The sequence below is a fragment of the Leptinotarsa decemlineata genome, unplaced genomic scaffold, assembly GCF_025532065.1.
Source record: "Leptinotarsa decemlineata unplaced genomic scaffold, Ldec_3_MD MMD2_tig00026294_RagTag_RagTag, whole genome shotgun sequence".
Lineage (NCBI taxonomy): Eukaryota > Metazoa > Arthropoda > Insecta > Coleoptera > Chrysomelidae > Leptinotarsa > Leptinotarsa decemlineata.
In genome coordinates this window covers 4,905,413-4,925,513 of record NW_027412674.1, presented here as the reverse complement: position 1 = coordinate 4,925,513, position 20,101 = coordinate 4,905,413, and the positions used below count along the sequence as shown (strand labels likewise).

General features: G+C 35.1%; 1 protein-coding gene and 1 long non-coding RNA gene across 2 annotated transcripts in view; one reads left to right on the top strand and one right to left on the bottom strand.

Moving 5' to 3' along the window:
• The window catches only part of ed (hemicentin protein echinoid), a 263,620-nt gene extending 249,804 nt beyond the window's left edge, over positions 1 to 13,816 (top strand). The window contains exons 5-10 of the mRNA XM_023156390.2: positions 4,564 to 5,718; positions 8,441 to 9,009; positions 9,278 to 9,692; positions 9,751 to 10,131; positions 10,241 to 10,594; positions 12,589 to 13,816. Coding sequence (XP_023012158.2) covers positions 4,564 to 5,718; positions 8,441 to 9,009; positions 9,278 to 9,692; positions 9,751 to 10,131; positions 10,241 to 10,594; positions 12,589 to 12,755 — 3,041 coding nt within the window. The 3' untranslated portion in view covers positions 12,756 to 13,816. The remainder of the gene's footprint in view (positions 1 to 4,563; positions 5,719 to 8,440; positions 9,010 to 9,277; positions 9,693 to 9,750; positions 10,132 to 10,240; positions 10,595 to 12,588) is intronic.
• Positions 12,549 to 14,079, bottom strand: LOC141484803 (uncharacterized). The gene is made up of 2 exons (XR_012466809.1): positions 13,257 to 14,079; positions 12,549 to 13,206 (listed from the first exon to the last, which is right to left on the bottom strand). It is a non-coding gene; the product is annotated as an uncharacterized lncRNA (long non-coding RNA).
• Positions 14,080 to 20,101: the final 6,022 nt, after the last annotated feature.

The window sequence follows — 20,101 nt, the reverse complement described above, 5'->3', positions numbered from 1 at the left end:
ATCCTTTTAATAATGAACCGTCCGCTCCAGTTGGGGTTTAATTTGAACAATTGAAAGCAGGCAAAAACATAGGGTGGTCGACCTTTTTGGGTTGGAGGCTAGATGAAATATTTTGTTAGTTGGAGTTTTCGAAAACACTAATCTTCTGTTGCTGAAATTAAACTGAATTGAGTTTTAAAGTCGTAGAAATAATGATTCCTTAAAGCAAGTATGTGACATTTTCCAATTTCTCAGCAGTAGATAAGATTATTGTAGAAATATTAGAAAAATTTTAACGAATTGTTGACTTGGTCAATATACGAACGCGACAGTGGTAAGCGATTTCATTTATAATATTCTGTACAATATTCCTCTGAATGATATGAATATTACTGGAATTTTTTTCCCAACACCAAATCGTTATTTTTACACCTCGACACGTGTTTCGATCACCAAGTGATCATCTTCAAGAGGAAGATAAAACTAAAAACTACTCAAAACTAAAGCTACTTATATTAATCAGGTACATCATACAGGTAGGTAATCAGTAATACCACCATACAAGTGTAACTGAAAAAGTTATTTCTGTGCAATTCCATATCCGTAAGGAGAAGTAACTGTTTTAAACGGGTTATGATAGATCACACTTGCCAACTTAACTATCAGTACCTAAATTAGAAATTTGCTGGGTTCTCCACATACTAAGATGCTATTTTTGTATGTGGGATAAGTAAAAAACACAAACAAAAATATTTATTTCATAAAGTATTCTCTACGATTGTCTCTTTACGTCTGCTTTTAATTCAACTAATCAGGAGTTCTAGCCACATGGTCGAACGGTCAATAAGTTATGCGCCGCTTGCGAGAAGTAATGCAAAGAAAGCGTCCCGTATTTTGGAAAAACAATTCATAGCTCGTCACAATGCATCACTCGTCATTGCTTGTTCGTAATTTTTTCGCGAAAAACAACACCGTAATAATGTCTCAGCCACCTTATCCGCCAGATTTGCCCCTCTGCGACTTTTTTCTGTTCCCAGGATTGAAGAGACCCATACAAAGACGGCGTTTTGCGACGATTAAGGACTTGAAACCCGAATATCTTAGATGGTTCAGGGACATACCAAAAAGTGCATATTAAAACTGCTTCAAGAAATGAAAAAAAAGCTGGCACAAGTGTATTATATCTGAGTACGACTATTTTGAAGGGGACAATATTAAAATAAATGAATAAATAAATATTTTTTGAGAAAAATGAAAATTCCTCTTATTTTCAAAATTCATCATTTTAGCACGGTTTATATCTACCATTTCTTTGTTTCTTTTTGGGGAACTTGTTGCCTTCTTCCACGCATTAAACTTGCGTGATTAAATTTTCATTTGGTTGGCAGTAGTGAATCTAATAGACATTCGAATACAAGCTAATGAAGACATCCCGTGGTAAATGCTTCTCTAGCCACTTTAACTAATTACTGGTATTCAATTATTCAAGAAAATCGATCGGTCAGTGGTAACTGTAAACATAATTCTCCTATTCAGGTGATAATACCAGTTGGGGAAAGGTAGAATTAAATGAAACAGTCCAGCAAACAAACTATTGTAATTCAGGGAATCTATTGAAGGTGCCATTTTATTATGTTTTAACAGTAAACATTTCGTCTGTATTGTGAGTAGTCTTCACTTGATAGAGCCATGTCATTCGAACGTCACTAGTTGAATAACATTTTTAGACGCCTTATATGAAAGCTCTCTGAGATCTACTCTTTTTATCGGTAAATATTTACTGATCTAGTAGATCTCAATTTAACCCGGAAGTAAGTTTATTCTTATCGTCAAGGAACTTCTTTTATGGATTTTTCCTTCATTCTGTCAACTCGAAAGAAATGCGTGAAATAAAAGTGGATATGATGAAATCAATACCCACTCCTTATAATATATATTTGTTGTTTTCAAGGTTCAATGAAATCCCTTTGAGCTAATCAAAGCTCAATCATTGACGAGCGGGGTAATGTTTTCTAATTACACAATAAAATACATTATGTAAATGTGAATAAATATTCTTTATTGCGCTTTCAAGCAGATACAAAAATTAACTCAATCGAATTATAAAAGTTCGTTGCAATAACTTCCGTTGTCAAAATCATCGATGATATCGTCATAAGTAATCTTGTTCATTAATTCTGACTCTATGCAAAAAAGATCAAAGGCGTTCAATTTTTCTTGGCTCAAGGTCGATCTCAGATAATTTTTTAGCCTTTTCAGACAAGAAAGGCGTCTCTCGCTCAAACAATTCGTGAGAGGAGGAAAGTCATCGGCAAAATTTGTTGCAAACTTCTATCTGTAAGACATCAGACAACCGTCATGCCAAAATCTTTTTAATTTCCATGATGTGGCAAAAAAATCGTTCCCCAAATTTGCCGCCCAAGAAATCTGCCGCCCTAGGCTCAAGCCTACTCAGCCTGCTGGTAAATCCGCCATCGAGTCAGACTACTAAATCTGTTACACTTTGCGTTAATAAAAATTTTTTTTTTCAGTAAATAAAACCATAGAAAATTAGTTTTGAATATACTAGAAACATTTTAAATTTCGAAAACTTTCTTAAAATGCCAAAACTCAATTATTATAAGCTCATTTTCTTTGCTCCATCTTCTGAGTTAGTAAATAATCTGTCTAGATTTGTGATGTCATCATAAGATCTTACAGGTGTTCCTAATCATTGGACTACTCACTTAGTTCAACTTTTTTTGCAATACATTATGTAGCTAGTTCTCTTTCATCAAGAAATATTTCAGTTTTCTGCATATTTTCATAAATCGTAATTTTTTGTTTCGTTGATAAACTTCCTGTCACTTTCAACCTAGTTTTTACAGTCTCGAGGTTAACTGAGGTAGAGGACTGGATCCTACGGGAGAAGGAAATATTCAGAGCAGATAGTTGTTGGTTCACAGATGAATCAAAAACACCTTCAGGTTCTGGTGCAGGTGTTTTGAGTTGCAGACCCAGGACAGAAATATCAACCTATCTAGGAACCTATGATACTGTATTTCAAGCGAAAATTTACGCTATTGAATTGTGTGCTGAGAGATTGGAAGAATCCAACCTCACACAAAAGTCAATAAAAATATTCTCGGACAGTCAAGCGGCGTTGGAAGCTCTTGGTTCCTACCGAGCAACGTCTAAATTGGTAGCAAATTTGCAAAAACGACTCTCCTCGATAGGAAGACTTAACAGATTGTCTCTGATCTGAATTCCTGGTCATACTGGACTGGAAGGCAATAAGGCTGCTGATTCCCTTGCAAAGGAGGGTGCCGCAAGCAGCTTCATCGAACCAGAACCTGTCATTGGCAACGCTTTAGGCTTTGCCAGACACAGATTGAACACCTGGATGGCAAGAAGATCTATGGACTTATGGTAGAGTCTTCCAAGATTGGCTCACTCCAAGGCGTTTATTCACCCTTCGAAGCTTGATACCAAACAGTTGCTAGACTATAGTAGGTCACTGTCATTTGAATCATCATATGCAGAGACTCGGACTTTCGGAAGACAGTGTATGTCGCCTCTGTTTGGAAAATGATGAAACAACAAAGCACATACTTTGTGCCTGCCCCACTGGAGACCGAATCAGGTTTGCCAAGTTTGGCAGAGCCGTACTCTTATCATCTGACCTGAAAAACCACTGGCCATACAAACTAATCGGCTTCGCTAAGAAGCTGGGTTTATTTGGTCGAATGTGAATAGGTGTGAGCCACAATAAACCCTTGCGGATTGCGGTGGAGGGTCGAATAGACCCACTCACTCTTGACCTAACCTTACCTAACTAAGATAACATTGATGAATATTATCGACTTCTCCATCTTCCCATATTTCAGATTTTTCAGTTTATTCAGGAATATTGTTCTTAAATTCAAAAGAAAGCAACTGTTGACTTTTCAATGAGATACTTCCATGAAACTGGATGTACGAGGTATTTCCATTCTTGCATTTTGCAAGTATTCATTCCGTGGTTCTTTTAGATGCTCACTATTTATAGTGAGTTCAAAAGCGGATAGGTCATAATGATTTTTTCAATTTGAATGTTGAGCCTTCGTTTAGTTTAGTGAGTTTAGTTAATGTAGTCATAACACATCACTAGCGATTTCAAGAGGCAAACATTGAGTTTTAATAAACTACAAGCAGACTTTTTTCTGGGTGTATTTTTTGGAGTGGTAAAATTCAATTTTTTGACTGTCTGTTTTTCTTTCAAGTCAAACTTTGCGATAATAGTTGACTACAGTTTTCTTCCATACATTTTTGAATTGATTTAATATTAAATACATATACAGGAATTCTGAACGAAGTTATATGAAGAAGATGGAAGAATATAATTCAATTAATTTTTAACGTAGATCTGTTAAAATATGTTTTTCCGTTAACCATCTGTCGCGTTACTTTGAACGACAAACCTCAACAGTCGAAACTTGTGCGAGCAAAGGATTAACGAGGTCTTGCCTTATAACGTGCGACTACTAAGTTCAATATTAATGATTTTTAGCTTACCTCACCTCTTAACAAACATTCTATTTTTACTGACGAACTTTCATTTTCCAGATTTTCCTCGTGTCGAAGTCGGTCCTGAAAATCCCCTGCGCGTCGAACGGGATTCACAAGCCACCCTCCATTGTTCCGTCGACGCCAAACCGAAAGTCACGACGATACGATGGACCAGAAACAACAGATTTATCAGCTCGGCACATAACCACACCATCCACCGGGTTAGCATCCAGGACGCCGGGAAATATACTTGCATAGCAGATAACGGCCTCGGCAGAGTCGGAGAGAAGGAAATGACGTTGGATGTGTTGTACGCTCCAATAGTCACGTTGGACGCCAAAACAAAGGAAGCCGAGGAGGGAGACTCTGTCCATATCAAATGTAATATAACATCCAACCCCAGTCCAGTTACAGTCGAATGGGTTAAAGACGGAAAACCCGATTTTCGACAAAGTGGCGACACCTTGCGGATAAGCCACGTTACCTCTGAACACTCTGGTACTTACATCTGCCGTGCCGTGAATGTTATCACACCAAGTAACGCACCTGTTCGAATATCTGAAAAAATCGGGAATGCTTCCATTGCTTTGCTCATTCGGCATAAGCCCGGCACTGCCAGGATTATGCCGGATAAGCCCATTGCGACAGAGGGATCTGCTGTGACTTTAACCTGCACTGCGACTCCTCCGGGTTGGCCAGCTCCTCAATATCGCTGGTTCAAAGTCGAATCAAACGGTGAAAGCAAAATTCTGGCAACTGGGACCAAATACACCATTCCCAACGCTAATCTAGCATCCGAAGGAGTCTATAACTGTCAAGCCACAAACGAACTGGGACTCGGCGAAATTGCTTCCGTCGAATTGGAAGTCCACCAGCCTCCCAGCTTCAAATACAAACTGAAACCACTTGAAACTAAGCGAGTGGGAGATCCGAACTTTTCTGTGGCTTGCAGCGCGAAGGGAAAACCGCGGCCAATGGTGAGATGGTTGAAGGATGGTGAAGAACTAACTGCTGATGTGAATATGTATGAAGTCAAGACTGATTATGCGGAAACCAGCAACGGGGCGGTTAGCGTCCAAAGTGTTCTGAAGTTCACAGGGAAAGCAAGGCCAAATGGTAATGAGTTGCTGCCTTCTGATAGGGGCGTATATGCTTGTACATTCGAGAACGAAGTCAAGAAGTCGGAGTCGACTATGCATCTTAAAATCGAACGTGAGTATGAATAATTATCTCGTTGATTTATTTTCTGTTCACGGAGATTCCGCTTGAACAACTTTTGCCAGATTGAATTAGGAAATAATTTACTGTTTGATCTCAAAAAATCTGAGTAGAATTTTCTTGCGACTTGGGTTTTATTTTTTCTGAATGTAGCTGTGTTGGGAGTTAAACTGCATTAACGCATTATTATCATTATAAAGAATATAAAAAAGTTGTGAAATATTGTCAAGTAAATTTTTGAAAGGAGATTGAAAATTAATTTAAAAATTTCTTCAATTCCTAAAGTATACTAATAAATCCTGCAGTTCTTTTAGTAAAACTATCTTTTGCTCTACTTGAATTATTCTAATTGTACCTGTTCTTGTTTAGGTATTTATGTTTTATTTCAAAATTATTTTAATATCATTTAGAACTTTTTCACATACTGGGTGATTTCAACTGGGTATTTTGTGCAGAATATCTCAACCTAATTTTTAAATGAACCATCTTGTAATTTATATTACGATCTATTCTGTGATATATTGTCCTTAATTTGAAGGAAATCACAACAACAAAAATGATACACGATGTGTCTAACACAAGCCTTCATTTTCAACTAACTTTAAAACACGAATCCGTACAAGTACGCTGCCTTGTACAGTGTGTCATAAAAATATAAGAACGTATATTACATTTGAATTGAAGGGGTTATATTTTTTAGGAGTGATTAATTTTTGGGAAAGAAAGTTTTTGGCTTTCTACTACTCCATCTTGATACAAAAAAAAAGACGGATGAGGGAATCTTCCAAAGAAAGGAAGGAAGTAACTTCTATATATACATGGATGTGTAGATCATGCAAAGAAGTAACTTTCAGACACAAACTGAAAGAAAGTCCTCTTGAAACAGCTACTTTCATATAAACATTGAATTATACGAAAGAAAAAATTCTTTCGAAACAAATACTTCTATATGAATACTGAATCATACAGAAGATACTTTTCTGTATTTCAAACATTCGTATTTTCTATAATGTTATCCAATTTGGTACTGAAGAGCCTTGGGGCAAGTGTCTTAAGGCAAAACATCGGTGTATACCAGTGAGGATGGCAGTGTTCTATGTAAGTGCAATTTGTTACCATTCATTTAAAGTAGAACTCATGTGAATGATATCTGAATTTTATTCCACAACGAATGTTTGAAATACAAACTGAGTAGAGAAAAGTATCTTCTGTATGATTCAGTGTTCATATAGAAGTATTTGTTTCCAAAGAATTTTTTCCTTTGTATAATTCAATGTTTATATGAAAGTAGCTGTTTCAAGAGGATTTTCTTTCAGTTTGTGTCTGAAAGTTACTTCTTTGCATGATCTACACATCCATGTATATATAGAGTGACTTCCTTCCTTTCTTTGGAAGATTCCCTCATCCTTCTTTTTTGTATCAAGATGGAGTAGTAGAAAGCCAAAAACTTTCTTTCCCAAAAATATATTACATATTCAATGACCTGAATTCAAACAATTTGTTCTCATTGGTGGTACTTTTTATAGTGGTCAGAAAAAAAATTGAAAAATATAGATATAAAATAATTTCATAATTCAACTTACTTAACTACTTCCTTCCAAGAAAAATTAACATTTTTGTATTTGTTTATTGACTTCCCCAGGTATACACTTTTAAATTGTTTCGATGAATCCAATGAACAAGGAATGCATGAATGACATTTTTTGGTATACAGAACAATTTTCAGGGGTATTACTCGAACATAAAATATGTTTCTCTCTACATTGAAAAGTTCAACAAAAGTTTATAATCATTAAATAAGTCATCACTTCATGATTTTATTAGTAGACATTAGAAGTATACAAGCTTCTAGATTTCAATTATAAATAAAAATGTTCTGTAACCCTTTGAAATGCCACCATTTTGGTTTTCTCAAAAATAACTATGTGGCTAGTTTTGTTTTGTTGCTTGAAAATTAACAATCCATACTGTATTACTTTTGATTGATGTCTTCAAAAATGGAAACCCACTGTTAATATTCTTGTTATTCATATAATCTCCACATTTTATTTATTGCGCGAAATATTTTCTTGGTTGAACTTTCCTTCATTCAGTATCAGTACAAATTTAAAATCGCTTGAACATATCAATCATTTATTGACTATAAAATTTTAATCAGTGAAATTCAGTATGAGAAACTGTTAACCATATTCCAATCAAATATCCCTATCACAAAGTATGAACGAAATTTTACAATGAAAATGTGTTAATCCTCCAAATCCTATCTACCGTTTTGATTTTCACCAAATCAACTGCAGGAAGGAAAGTAATCAAAAACTTGAAAAATTTTCTCATTTTCAAATTTGAATCAAAAATTTTCAAGGATTCACCATCTTCTACGTTTCAAGCACAAAAGAATTGATGTTATATCAACCACTTTATTTTTTCTAAATGGTTGATTTTCTTGATCAAAAACTAAAATTTTTGTTCCGACAATTGAAATGATAACATTAGAATCTGAACTTTTCGTAAATTACAGAAAAATTTTGTATGTGGTTGAAAACATTGGTATACATGCCAGGATAACACTGAAGTAGCCCTAAAGATGTCAGAAGTTGAATACTTACATCAATCCAATTGAATAATGTCCAAAATTCCAAGTAAACATGTCTAACAGAACACTATCTCACCTATCTTTAAGATCTAGGTATATATATATATATATATTTTCTTGCAGATGAACCAATCGTGCTGCACCATTTCAATAAAGTAGCATATGACATCTCGGAAAGAGCAGAAGTTTTATGCAAAGTTCAAGCATATCCTAAACCCGAATTCAAGTGGTTTTTAGGTACTAACATCAGCCCTCTTCATTCTTCATCGGAAGGGCACTATGTGGTGCACACAACTAATGATGATAATGATGTATACACTAGCCTCCTCAGAATATCTGATATCAAGAAACAGGACTATGGGGAATACACCTGCCAGGTTGTCAACAGTTTAGGAACTATTGAAACCAAGATCAAGCTTCAGTCGAAAGGTCCCCCAGAGAAACCTACTAAATTGGTTGCATTGCACAATGGACCCAATTTTGTAACTCTGGGCTGGGAACCAGGGTTCAATGGTGGAATCTCTAACACAAAATATTTTGTATCATACAAGAAAATCATCAGTGACCATGATATTATTGTTGAAGGGTGTGGATCTTCTTCCAGATCAGGTGAATGGAAAGAGGTAGATTGCCATCAAAATGTTCCTTGTAATGTTACTCACTTGGAGCAGCATCAGAGCTACTTGTTTAAGGTAATTAATTTGTGTTATCAACCTTTAAGGTGAAAACGTTTTTCTTATATTATCGTTGTACTGATACATTTTTTTTGATTTAGAGCAAAATTTAGTAGCTTCAGAAACATGAATCATCATCATTCAAATTTCAAACTTTCAATTTCTGTTTTCAGCACAAATTCAACATCAATATTTTTATTGGTCGGTGATTGACGTTATTTTAAAAAAAGTGTGAACATTGAGTTTCTATTCACCCAAGTAATTCATGTTAATATTTTCCTTTCAGGTTAAAGCTCTGAACACAAAAGGTACTAGCGAGAACTCTCAAGAAATTAGAGAAAGAACTCGAGTAGATAGAATTCCTGTTCCTCAACGAGTTGCCTATGATAGAGCTTCTCACACCCTATCTATTAATGTCCCAGCAACTTGTCTTCCCTTAATAGCAGTGGTAGAAACTGTAAGTAATGACAATCATCCCATCACTGCCTGGCAGGTCGTGGACAATATGGAGTTGCAAGTTTCTGGCTTGGTTCCTACATATAAAGAGAAAAATATGGATCAAATTAAATCCAGATTTTTCAAAGGAAGGTCTCTCACAGATGATCCTATCGGAGTTAATGATGATGAAAGCCCCAGAGTGAGAGTAAAACTCTGCCTTCAAACTCACTCAGATCATTGCGGTGAATTTGTAGAAGCAGAATGTAAGTCTTTGTAATTGTTATGAAAAATTCAAAATTTTATGATTTGCTTTTTTTTTAGTAGGCTACGCTCACATTCGAGAAGCATCTGCATTGACAACTCCAACCCTGATTGCTATTGTGGTCTCCTGTATAGTATTTCTTCTATTCGTCGGACTGTTTTTGGTATTCTGCAGGTGTAAGAAGAACCAGTCCAAGAAATCTCAGCAAGCCAAAGACTATGAAATGGATTCTGTGAGACCCACCATCGTACCTCAACAAAATCAAGCACCACCTCCGTATTATCCCTCTTCAGGTATGGAGAATAAAGCTCTAGAACATTCCTTGGATTTGGCACTTGCCATGGAAGACCAGAAATCTGTATATGCCACCCAGAATGGTTATGGATACCATGTTGCCAATACAGATATGCAAAGTAGACAGAATATGAATAATACTGACTGTGAGTAAAATCAAGATTAGTCAGTCTGATTGGAAAATTACCTTGGAATCAAAATAATATTGTTTTGGATAATTTCAACTTTAGTAAACCTGTTTCACTTCTTTCACAGGGGCCAACATGGGATACTTGGAGAACAGCTACTCAAACTCGAACAATGGCGGCAGTGTAAACTCTCAAGATTCTCTGTGGCAAATGAAGATGGCGGCAGCTTCCACCAACTCTAATAATCAGCTTCAGCCTCACCATATGAATGTGGATAGACAAAATACATACGGATATGATCCTATCACTCACGGAGGTTATGGCGCTGTAGATGATTATGCACCGTATCCCCACATCACAACCCAAAGTAATCATGGTGATGATTATATGAGGAACAGTAACAATCCGTCCAGACAAGACTACTGTAGTGACCCGTATGCTGCTATTCATAAACCTAAGAAACGCATTGACCAACATATAGGTGAGTTTTAGTTACACTAAATGACGGGTAATGTGAGCATCACAATTTAATTTCTCTCTGCTGTAAAATGAATAATGAGATATAACCATGTGGTTATGTTTTTATTGCCACTTCAGTTAATGAATAAGTAGCCCAAAACACTCTTAAAGTATTTGCATCATATAAAATATAAGAATCTGAAATGTGTTTGCAAAGAAAGTGATAGTCCTGTCAATTTCGATTAATAGAACAATAATGAAATACTTTTTTTAATGTTTTTTGGTTTCAAGAAATAGGTAAGTATTTTTCCCGATGAGTACCCTTTACTGCCTAGGCGAAGCTTTCTGGCTTACAGAGGCAGACTTTTCTGGCTATCAGTGGAGCCATCAGTACCGCACCATCAACGGCCATGGAGATCCTTCTAGATCTACCTCCTCTCCACATTTTTCTGGAGAGAGACGCTAGATAGACTGCATATAGACTTGTGCACATTGTCAATTGCACAAATCAAGTTAATGCAGAGTGCAGCAGACTGTTGGTTGACACTGGAAGTCACAGCATTCGGGAAATGACCTCTGACTTTATGCTTCCAACTGTCAACTTCGAACTGCCTAATAAAGTACTGTTCCCGAGTAGAGAGGACTGGATCCTCCGGGAGAAGGAAATATTAAGAGCAGATAGTTGTTGGTTTACAGATGGACCAAAAACACCTTCCGGTTCAGGTGTTATTAGTCGCAGACCCAGGACAGAGATATCTACCTGCCTAGGAACCTATGCGACTGTATTTCAAGTGGAAATGTTTGCTATTGAATTGTGTGCAAAGAGATTGGAAGAATCCAACCTCATACACAAGTCAAGCTACCAATTTAAACGTTGCTCCTACCGAGCAACGTTTAAATTGGTAGCAAATTGCCAAAAACGACTCTCCTCGATAGGAAGACTTAACAGATTGTCTCTGGTCTGGATTCCTGGCCATACTGGCCTGGAAGGCAATGAGGCTGCTGACTCCCTTGCAAAGGAGGGTGCTGCAAGCAGCTTCATCGGACCAGAACCTATCATTGGCATCGCTTTAGGCTTTGCCAATATATACTTCTGGCAGGATCTTCCAGGATTGGCTCACTTCAAGGCGTTTATTCATTCTTCGAAGCTTGGTACCAAACAGTTGTTGGACTACACTAGGGATGAACTACAATGTCTTACAAGCCTTCTTACAGGTCACTGTCTTTTGAATCATCATATGCAGAGACTCGGACTGTCTGAAGACAGTCCCCCTTTACTGAATTCCGCTGGACATGTTCCAGTCCCTCATTTGTTCAAGCAATATCAAACTATTTCTAAACTTTGACGAGTTATAGCTCTTGAAACTGAAATGTCGACCTTCTTGTTTTCCTGCAATTTTGAATTATTTCTCCACACTTTCATTTGATATCCACATCATCGATGTGCCTAAGAAAAAAGTCCACCCGCCATAATGGCTTTAGAATTTCATTTTATATGCTTTTCATTTGATGAGCACATTAGGTGCAAAAAACTTCACCATCTTGGGTGGTCCGTCCTATTTTTAAGCTGCCATTAGAGGAAATCTATAATAGTATATTGTGATATAGCTCGATTTCGTCAGAAATCCAGTTGGGAATCAAAGGGAATCATTTATTTAATATTTCTATTAATGAGTAATTTCATAGTTATACCTAAACTACTCATCTACTTGAAAGTTCTTTAATTTGAATTTAGTCGGTCGGTAGCCAGGCGGTTCGACGTGGGTGCTTTGTTCACTCACTCGAATTGACTGCCGTGTTGGTCGGTGGTTCAAGCCCTAGTCTGAACGATCGATTTTCATTTGCTATAGTCCAACCCGTGTTAGGAATCACACGTTAAAAGGTAAGACCTCGTTAGTCCTTAGCTCGCACAAGTTTCAACTTCGTTCGTAGGGGTGCGACAGCTTAATAACAGAAAAACAGATTCTAAACAGATTTTTTTTATATTTAATCTCCAATAAAATTATTTATTTACAGATTCACCTTACCACGATGTAAGTGGCCTCCCTGATCCTTACCTGGAACAAATGGAGGATGAAAAACCACCACAGCATATGTCGCTGAATTATGAAGAAAGTCTAGAAAGTGGCTACTCAACTCCAAACTCACGAACAAGAAGAGTTATTCGAGAAATTATTGTGTAATTTGTTTCCTCGTCGCTGGCAATCTCTAACATCCCCGAATTTAGAATAGAGATAGGTAACTACCTTCAACTTTCTTTCTGAAACGTTATCTTCTTGAGTACCTGACAGATCATCGTTTTTAACACAGTATTGTTGAGTTGCCTTTACTCTCAGTATACCTCATTTTATAAATATTATTCGCATTCCAAGAAATACATGAAAATATTATTCAATAAAAATGTTTTGAGTTACGTTATCATCCATTTTAATAATTCTGAAAAGAAAAAATAAAGTATCAGTGAACAAAATACAAGTTTTTCTATTTATTCATAATTTTTGAAACTCGCAGTGGAACAAGCACTGAAACCTGATTATTATATTCTGTTAGTCATTGAATGGACCAGTTCTTTAGTAGAACAGAATAGTTGAAAAAATATTTTTATATTTTTAGACAAAATATGTGTCGTTTTAACTTGGAGCAATTTTTTTCTAGCAAAGTGGACAAAATATGTGTCGTTTTACCTTTGAGAAATTTTTTTCTAGCAAAGTGGAATTTTTCATCTGCGTAAGAGCATGCTGCGAATATTACTGCATTACAGCTCAGCGATTTTCAATGTAACCGACATTTCACAATTCATTAGATATAATTTGCATTATTTGAATAAATAGAAAAATGAAATGACAAATCCACTTTTCTATAAAAAGAACACCTAAGCTCAACATTTAATTAATACATAGCCATACTTCTTTCTTTTGTCTCTCATTATTTATGTTGATAATGTTGAAAAATTAAATTATGTGATGTGAAACTTAATATACAATGATTTATTTTATTGCCCAACTGTAAAATGGTTTTATTATTTAAGACTGACTGAAACTTGTAACTTATGTCAAACGTCAATTTTAATAGTCTCTGATAAAATATGTATGTTGATCAAAAAGTTAATTTGAGAGACCACGTGTTCCTCAATACATGAGGTGAACACCTTGTAACAAGTTGATTAGATTTTATATTTCATATTGAAAGAGGTATATTTTTAGCATAAATTAAATTTTTGGTAAAATAAGGTTTTGGCTTTCTACTTCTCCATTTTAATAAAAAAAGTGAGAATATTTCAAAGAAAGGAAGAAAACAGTTAGTTTCTAAATAAACTCTACAAAGATATATAGATCATGTAAAGAAGTAACTTTCAGGCACAACTACTTCCATAAAAATATTGAATCACGCGAAAGAAACAATATTTTTTAAACAACTACTTTTATATGTACATTGAATTATACTTTTTCTATTCAGATTGTACTCCAAACTTTCGTTGTGGAATTGAATTGGGTATAATTCACTATATTGTGTAACAATCCTTTGATTTCACTATATTATGTAGCAATCCTGGGAATGTGATCTAATTCAATTCTACAACGAATGTTTGAAATAAAAACTGAATAGAAAAATGTGTTTTTTCTTATGTGTAATTCAATATTTATATGAAAGTAGTTGTTTTGAGAGGGTTTTCAGTTCATGTCTGAAAGTTACTTCTTTGCATAATCTACACATCTTCATGAATAATTTATTTTGAAATTACTTACTTTTTTCCTTTCTTTGAAGAGCCGAAATTTTTTCTTCCCAAATCTCATGTTTATTTTATAGGAATTGCAGAATGATTCTCATTATCATTATTTATATGTATAGCTTCAGATTATTTAGGAAGTGAATTTGTTTCTCGATTGGAATTGAATAATATTCATAAAATTTGTACCCAATATATCTGTGCTTATTTTTCACTCATTATATGTATAAACAACAACCCATTAAGGTAACACTCAACACCTACTCTTTTCACAATTAGAATTAACAATGAATGTTCGCAATTTTGTGTGACATTTTGAAACATGCCATTTTCAAGTGACCTAACATTGCCATTTCGCCAAGTTTATGGCAGAACATTACATAACGAAAAACAGTTTTTTAAAGATGTGATTTAAATTGCAATAAGTGATTGTTGTGCTCTATTGTTGTATTTGATTATTGCACATTTTTTATATGTTGTGTTATTTTCCATTCTTTCTATTGAATCAAAGTTCTGGTTATTTTTTATGTTTTGCATTTTTTTTTCATGGAAAATGTGCCAAATGAAAGTAACACAATTTATACAAATGTTAGATATTATGTTTTATGTGGTAATTGTACTTAATTGTAATTTCAGTCTACTTAATTTTACTCATAATTAGAAAATGTACTTCAATTTTTTTTGAACTGATCTCATGTAAATGCTCATTTGCTTTTTCAAAAATTGTTACATTTAAAATCTCAATATTAATTTTTTGTTTGGTTGATTTCTTATAGCTCTTCATATGTCAGTCATAATCAAAACGTTCTTCAATTTTTGAACAACCAAATGACTTATTTGTTTTGACAATATGTTGTTTCATTTCAGATAGAAAAGCGCAAAATTTTATTTATATGAACAAATCTTGTATGTGTAAATGTTTTTGTAAATAAGATATGAAAAAGACTATTATTTTGTAAATTTAAGATTAGATAGTTACTAAGAATAAAATATACATTGTATTTTTACTTTGTAAATACATAGATATAATGCACTTTTCATTTGTATTTCGAATTTTTGTAAATAAATGTCTATTTAAAAAATTTCTATATAGTGGTTTCATTAGTTTGTTCAGTTTCAGTGGGTTTGTTAATAATCTACGTATTGTGAATTGTGAAACAATCTAAAGCAATATATGTAGTGCTCGCCAATAAAAGGTACATGGTGTACAAAAACAAATTTTCGAGAAAAACTAGTTTGAAGTATCGCAGTGTATTACTACTAGGTACACGGCCTTCAGTGGGGTGTAAGGTCTTGATATCATTGGTCTGGGTATCTGTGACGTCATTCTTTCAATCTGTTATGTTTATTCTTGTAGTGTGGCGGTAACTCCAGTTACCGAGTCTATGATTGGGCTACAATGGAAGTAACCTTTTTGTTTCTGGGTTCTCTATCTATCTTCAGTTTCGTAAGTTTTGTGAGAATTTCATCGTGAGTTATTAATTTTCATAAATTCTATTTTATCTAAATGATCGCGAGTGACGATTTCGAACAGAATCAAGAAGGTTTTCGATAAAGAGTTTGAAGCGGTTAATGGGATTTACAATGCTGTATGTAATGAGTTTGAAGAAAATTTGAATGATACACAACCGAATAGTTCTTGAATCAGCATCGTAGAACCAGAAGAATCTGTCGTACCTGTACCTTTTTTCAGCGAATGGTTATGAACATACGATTACCAAATAAAAGCGTAATTTTTTTTGACGAAGTTCAAGTGAAAGAGCATGCTTTCATGTGTCCGAAACCATCGTTGAGTCAAAACTCATTTTTTTGATATACTATGTACCTACCTTTTTCGGCAAACACCACATATGTTAATGAATGCAAATGAACATTCGATAAAAATATGATTTTTCCCAAATTAATGAAAACAATCCCTCTCATCTACCAAATCTCCACTATCCAAATCATACTCCTTTTATACCACCGTTACCTGTGCCATCACCACCCCTGAGCTCTGAAGAAGACAGAAGCAAATGGAACATTCACTCAATTAAAATAGGACTGAAAGAAAGGTGACAACAACCAATAGATCTCCGAAGGATTTGGGTTTTCTGAATTTTACATAGGATGCCTTTTTTTAAAAGAATATAGAATTGAAACTTTTATGACGCTATTATACTGACTGCTATTCTAGACTGATATTATTTATGGCCTTTTTTAAAAATGTTTGGAAATAAACTTCACTAGTATGAACTGAAGAAAATTATCAGAAAGAAAAATCCACTTTATACATCTAAGTGAGTGGATGTGCTAGATGAAGGCAAAATGCTTTGCCAAATTTCGAAGCAAGAGAAAATGTAACTGTAATAAAATAATTTGAAACAATATTCCTTATCTCATTTACAAACACAATCGAAATTTGAAGTAGTCGCTGTTCACATACTCGACAATTTGCAATATTTGCTTACCTATTATTAACTGGAAATGGGTTGATCTATGTTGGTAGGTCCAAAGTGAGTTAGTCCATTCGACCCTCTGCTGCAAGCAGCGAATGTTTATTGTCTCACAGCCTCTTCTGCAACCTATGAAAGTTAAATGTATCTCACACCTATTTAAACTCGACCAAATGAGTCGAGCTTCTTAGCGAAGTCGATTAAAGATGAGAGATGAGTGATTTTTCAAGTCTGATGGCAAGAGTACCACTAGGTTCACGGCGAGGCAAGCACAAAGTATCTGCGCTGCTGTGTCATCATCCAAACATAGATGACACAGCACTGTCAGAGAGGTGGTAATATCTTCATATAATGATTCGAGGAAAATTTCCATTATCACTGACAGTGTCATGTAGAAGGTACCGAATATGGCCAAAGCCACTCTTCCAGACGTGGTTCTTGCCAAATTGAGTTGAGCCTGCAAATCAATCTCCCGTCTGTCAGCAAACTGTCTGCAGGTGTAAAAACAGAAGAGGAAAAAGTACCCTTCCCTAAGAGAAACTCCTCTGGTCACTTTCCAAAATCTAAATATTTTGGAAATTCCCAAAAAGGTTGTCCTTCATATTTATGATAGCTGTTATGTTTATAAACATGACATTGATCCAACCAATATCTGTATCTGTAGAGTAGGGAGGCCACATTTGACCAATTGTACATCCTCATGAGGAGTTGTTCTCCTAGGTCATCGTCCATTCTTTCCTTTCCAGGAAGATGGACAGGTCACTAGGAGGCATCTCCTTCATATCGGCAGGTGAAGGCCAAGACTCGCCGAACACACACTCTCTTTGGCAACCTTGAGGTGTCTCACGGCGGCCTTCGTGAATGTTTTGGAAGGTACAGCGACACTACTGTCGTATGTATATATATATATATATATATATATATATATATATATATATATATATATATATATATACATATCTCATCCAGAATCGAGGTTTCCTGTGGGCTTCTTCAATGGCCAGAGTTTTAAACTACTTCATATATATATATATATATATATATATATATATATATATATATATATATATATATATATATATATGATCTTCAACGGTATGGCTACTCCAAAGCCATACCATATATATATATATATATATATATATATATATATATATATATATATATATGATCTTCAACGGTATGGCTACTCCAAAGCGATGGTAAAAAAGATTTTGGCTAAAAGACAGCAGGAGCCTAGCAAAGAAAAGAAGCCGTCACAACTAGTGCTTGCACTTCCCTACATCAGAGGATTATCGGAGAGGATAAGCAGAATTGGTTCCAAGTACATCAGAACATGCTTCAGATCCGGTAACACTATCCGTAGCAGCCTCACGAAAACCAGGCCACCAAACGCGGACTGCGATTCCAAGAATTGCATTTACCGGATACCCTGTGAGTGCGGAAAATCCAATATTGGTGAAACTAAGAGGTCATTGAATGTTCGCATTGCCGAGCACTAAAAACACACACAGCGGGGGAAAACCAGCAAAACAGAAATAGCAGACCACGTTTGGACCCATCAACACAACACCGTGTGGTCCCAAGCTGAGATCTTACACAGAGAAGAACATTGGTTTAGGAGAAAATTGAAGGAAGCCGCATACATGTTGTCCAACAACATATTCAGCCAAGCCAGCGTAGAAATACGCAACATATGGAAACCCATCATCAAGCGAAAAATGGCCAACTCCCGCCAAACGGTCATCTCCCACTGAACTATTGAAGCGGAAAAAAAATGGAAAGCGGGTATAAGTGAAAGTACTCGAACGACCCATAAATGGTCATCTCTCGGAGGAATCAGTCCAGTCATCACCCGAAGACGATTGTGGATACTAACAATCGAAACGTCGTGAACTAACTTGTCTTGAAATCTCCTAACTTTTTTATTTTTATCTTTGTTTTCATTTTGTATTTCTTCATTTTTATTTTTTGTTCAATTGTTTTATTTTTACTTGTATTTCATTTCAGGTTTTTTGATTATTATAATTGTTATTTACATCTATTTATTTTCAATTCTTCTTTTTTAGCTCTTTCAGGGATTTCAAATCATTTTATATATTAGACAATGGAAGTCCGAACTAGTGAAATTCATGAATACTGCAAGATATATCAGAAACAGTCTCTAGAACTTTTTTGTTGGAGCTCTATATAGATACTGAGGATACACTACAAAAACACACTTTTGTCTATTTTCCACTATATTTCTTTATTGTTGACCGGTTTCGGCTATTATACCATTTGAAAATGGTATAATAGCCGAAACCGGTCAACAATAAAGAAATATAGTGGAAAATAGACAAAAGTGTGTTTTTGTAGTGTATCCTCAGTGAACATGAATTTCCACAAAATAAACAAGTCGTCAATCGAAGAAGACTCTATATAGATCCCAGTGGCGTAATTCTTTAGCTCGATTGAATAATCCTCGAATTTCTTTTCCTAAATTCTCAATGCCTGTTTCTCCAAGAAGAGTTTCCATCATCTCTAATTTGTGAGTTGGCTGTTTTTATGCTGAAAGGAGATTGTGGCGGATCTGTCCTTAAATTACTAATAAAAGTAAATTATGAATGGACTGACCCGTTACTTGATGAAAATTGAAAACACTATCCATGATAATCATGAAACAATTCTCAAAAATATTTTTTATAATTCTAGACACGTTTCGCTAACACCGTAGTTGCATCAGTAGTAATCAAAAGATTAAGTTATTGTGTTAGCGAAACCCGTCTACAATTATATATTTTTTTTCGTGAAAATTGTTTATTATCATGGACAGTATTGGAGATGAACTGCTAGGGTGGAGGTTCGGTTCCTCTCAACTCTCGATTCCCACTCGGTATCTGTGTGCATGGGTTTTATAGCGAATATAACCCACCTATAACTAAAATATGGTCTGAAGCCCATCCTCATCAACACAGCCACAGAAATATCGTCGAGAATAAAGGTCCATGTTCGACCATGGCTTGAAATTCCCATATAAGAAATCTTCAATTTATTTGTCAAAATCAGTTGATATTTCAAATTCAACTTCATCACCCCATATATCGAAAGTTTGCATTATGTTCAAAACTTCTTCAATAAAGCAAATAATATTATGGGCGCCCAAATTCCAATACCATAAATGTGTCATCCTTCAGAAATATATTTTTAATTGAACATCATGTTTATATATTTCATTATTTTGTTGAGACATGGTAATGCACTTTAAATTCAGTGGTTATCATTATAAAGGATATGCAAGTATGAATAAATACTGATAGTTGACAAAAAAACTACTTCAACTTGAATAAAAATACATTCTTGTGCAAAATCAATCAGCCCCAATAAT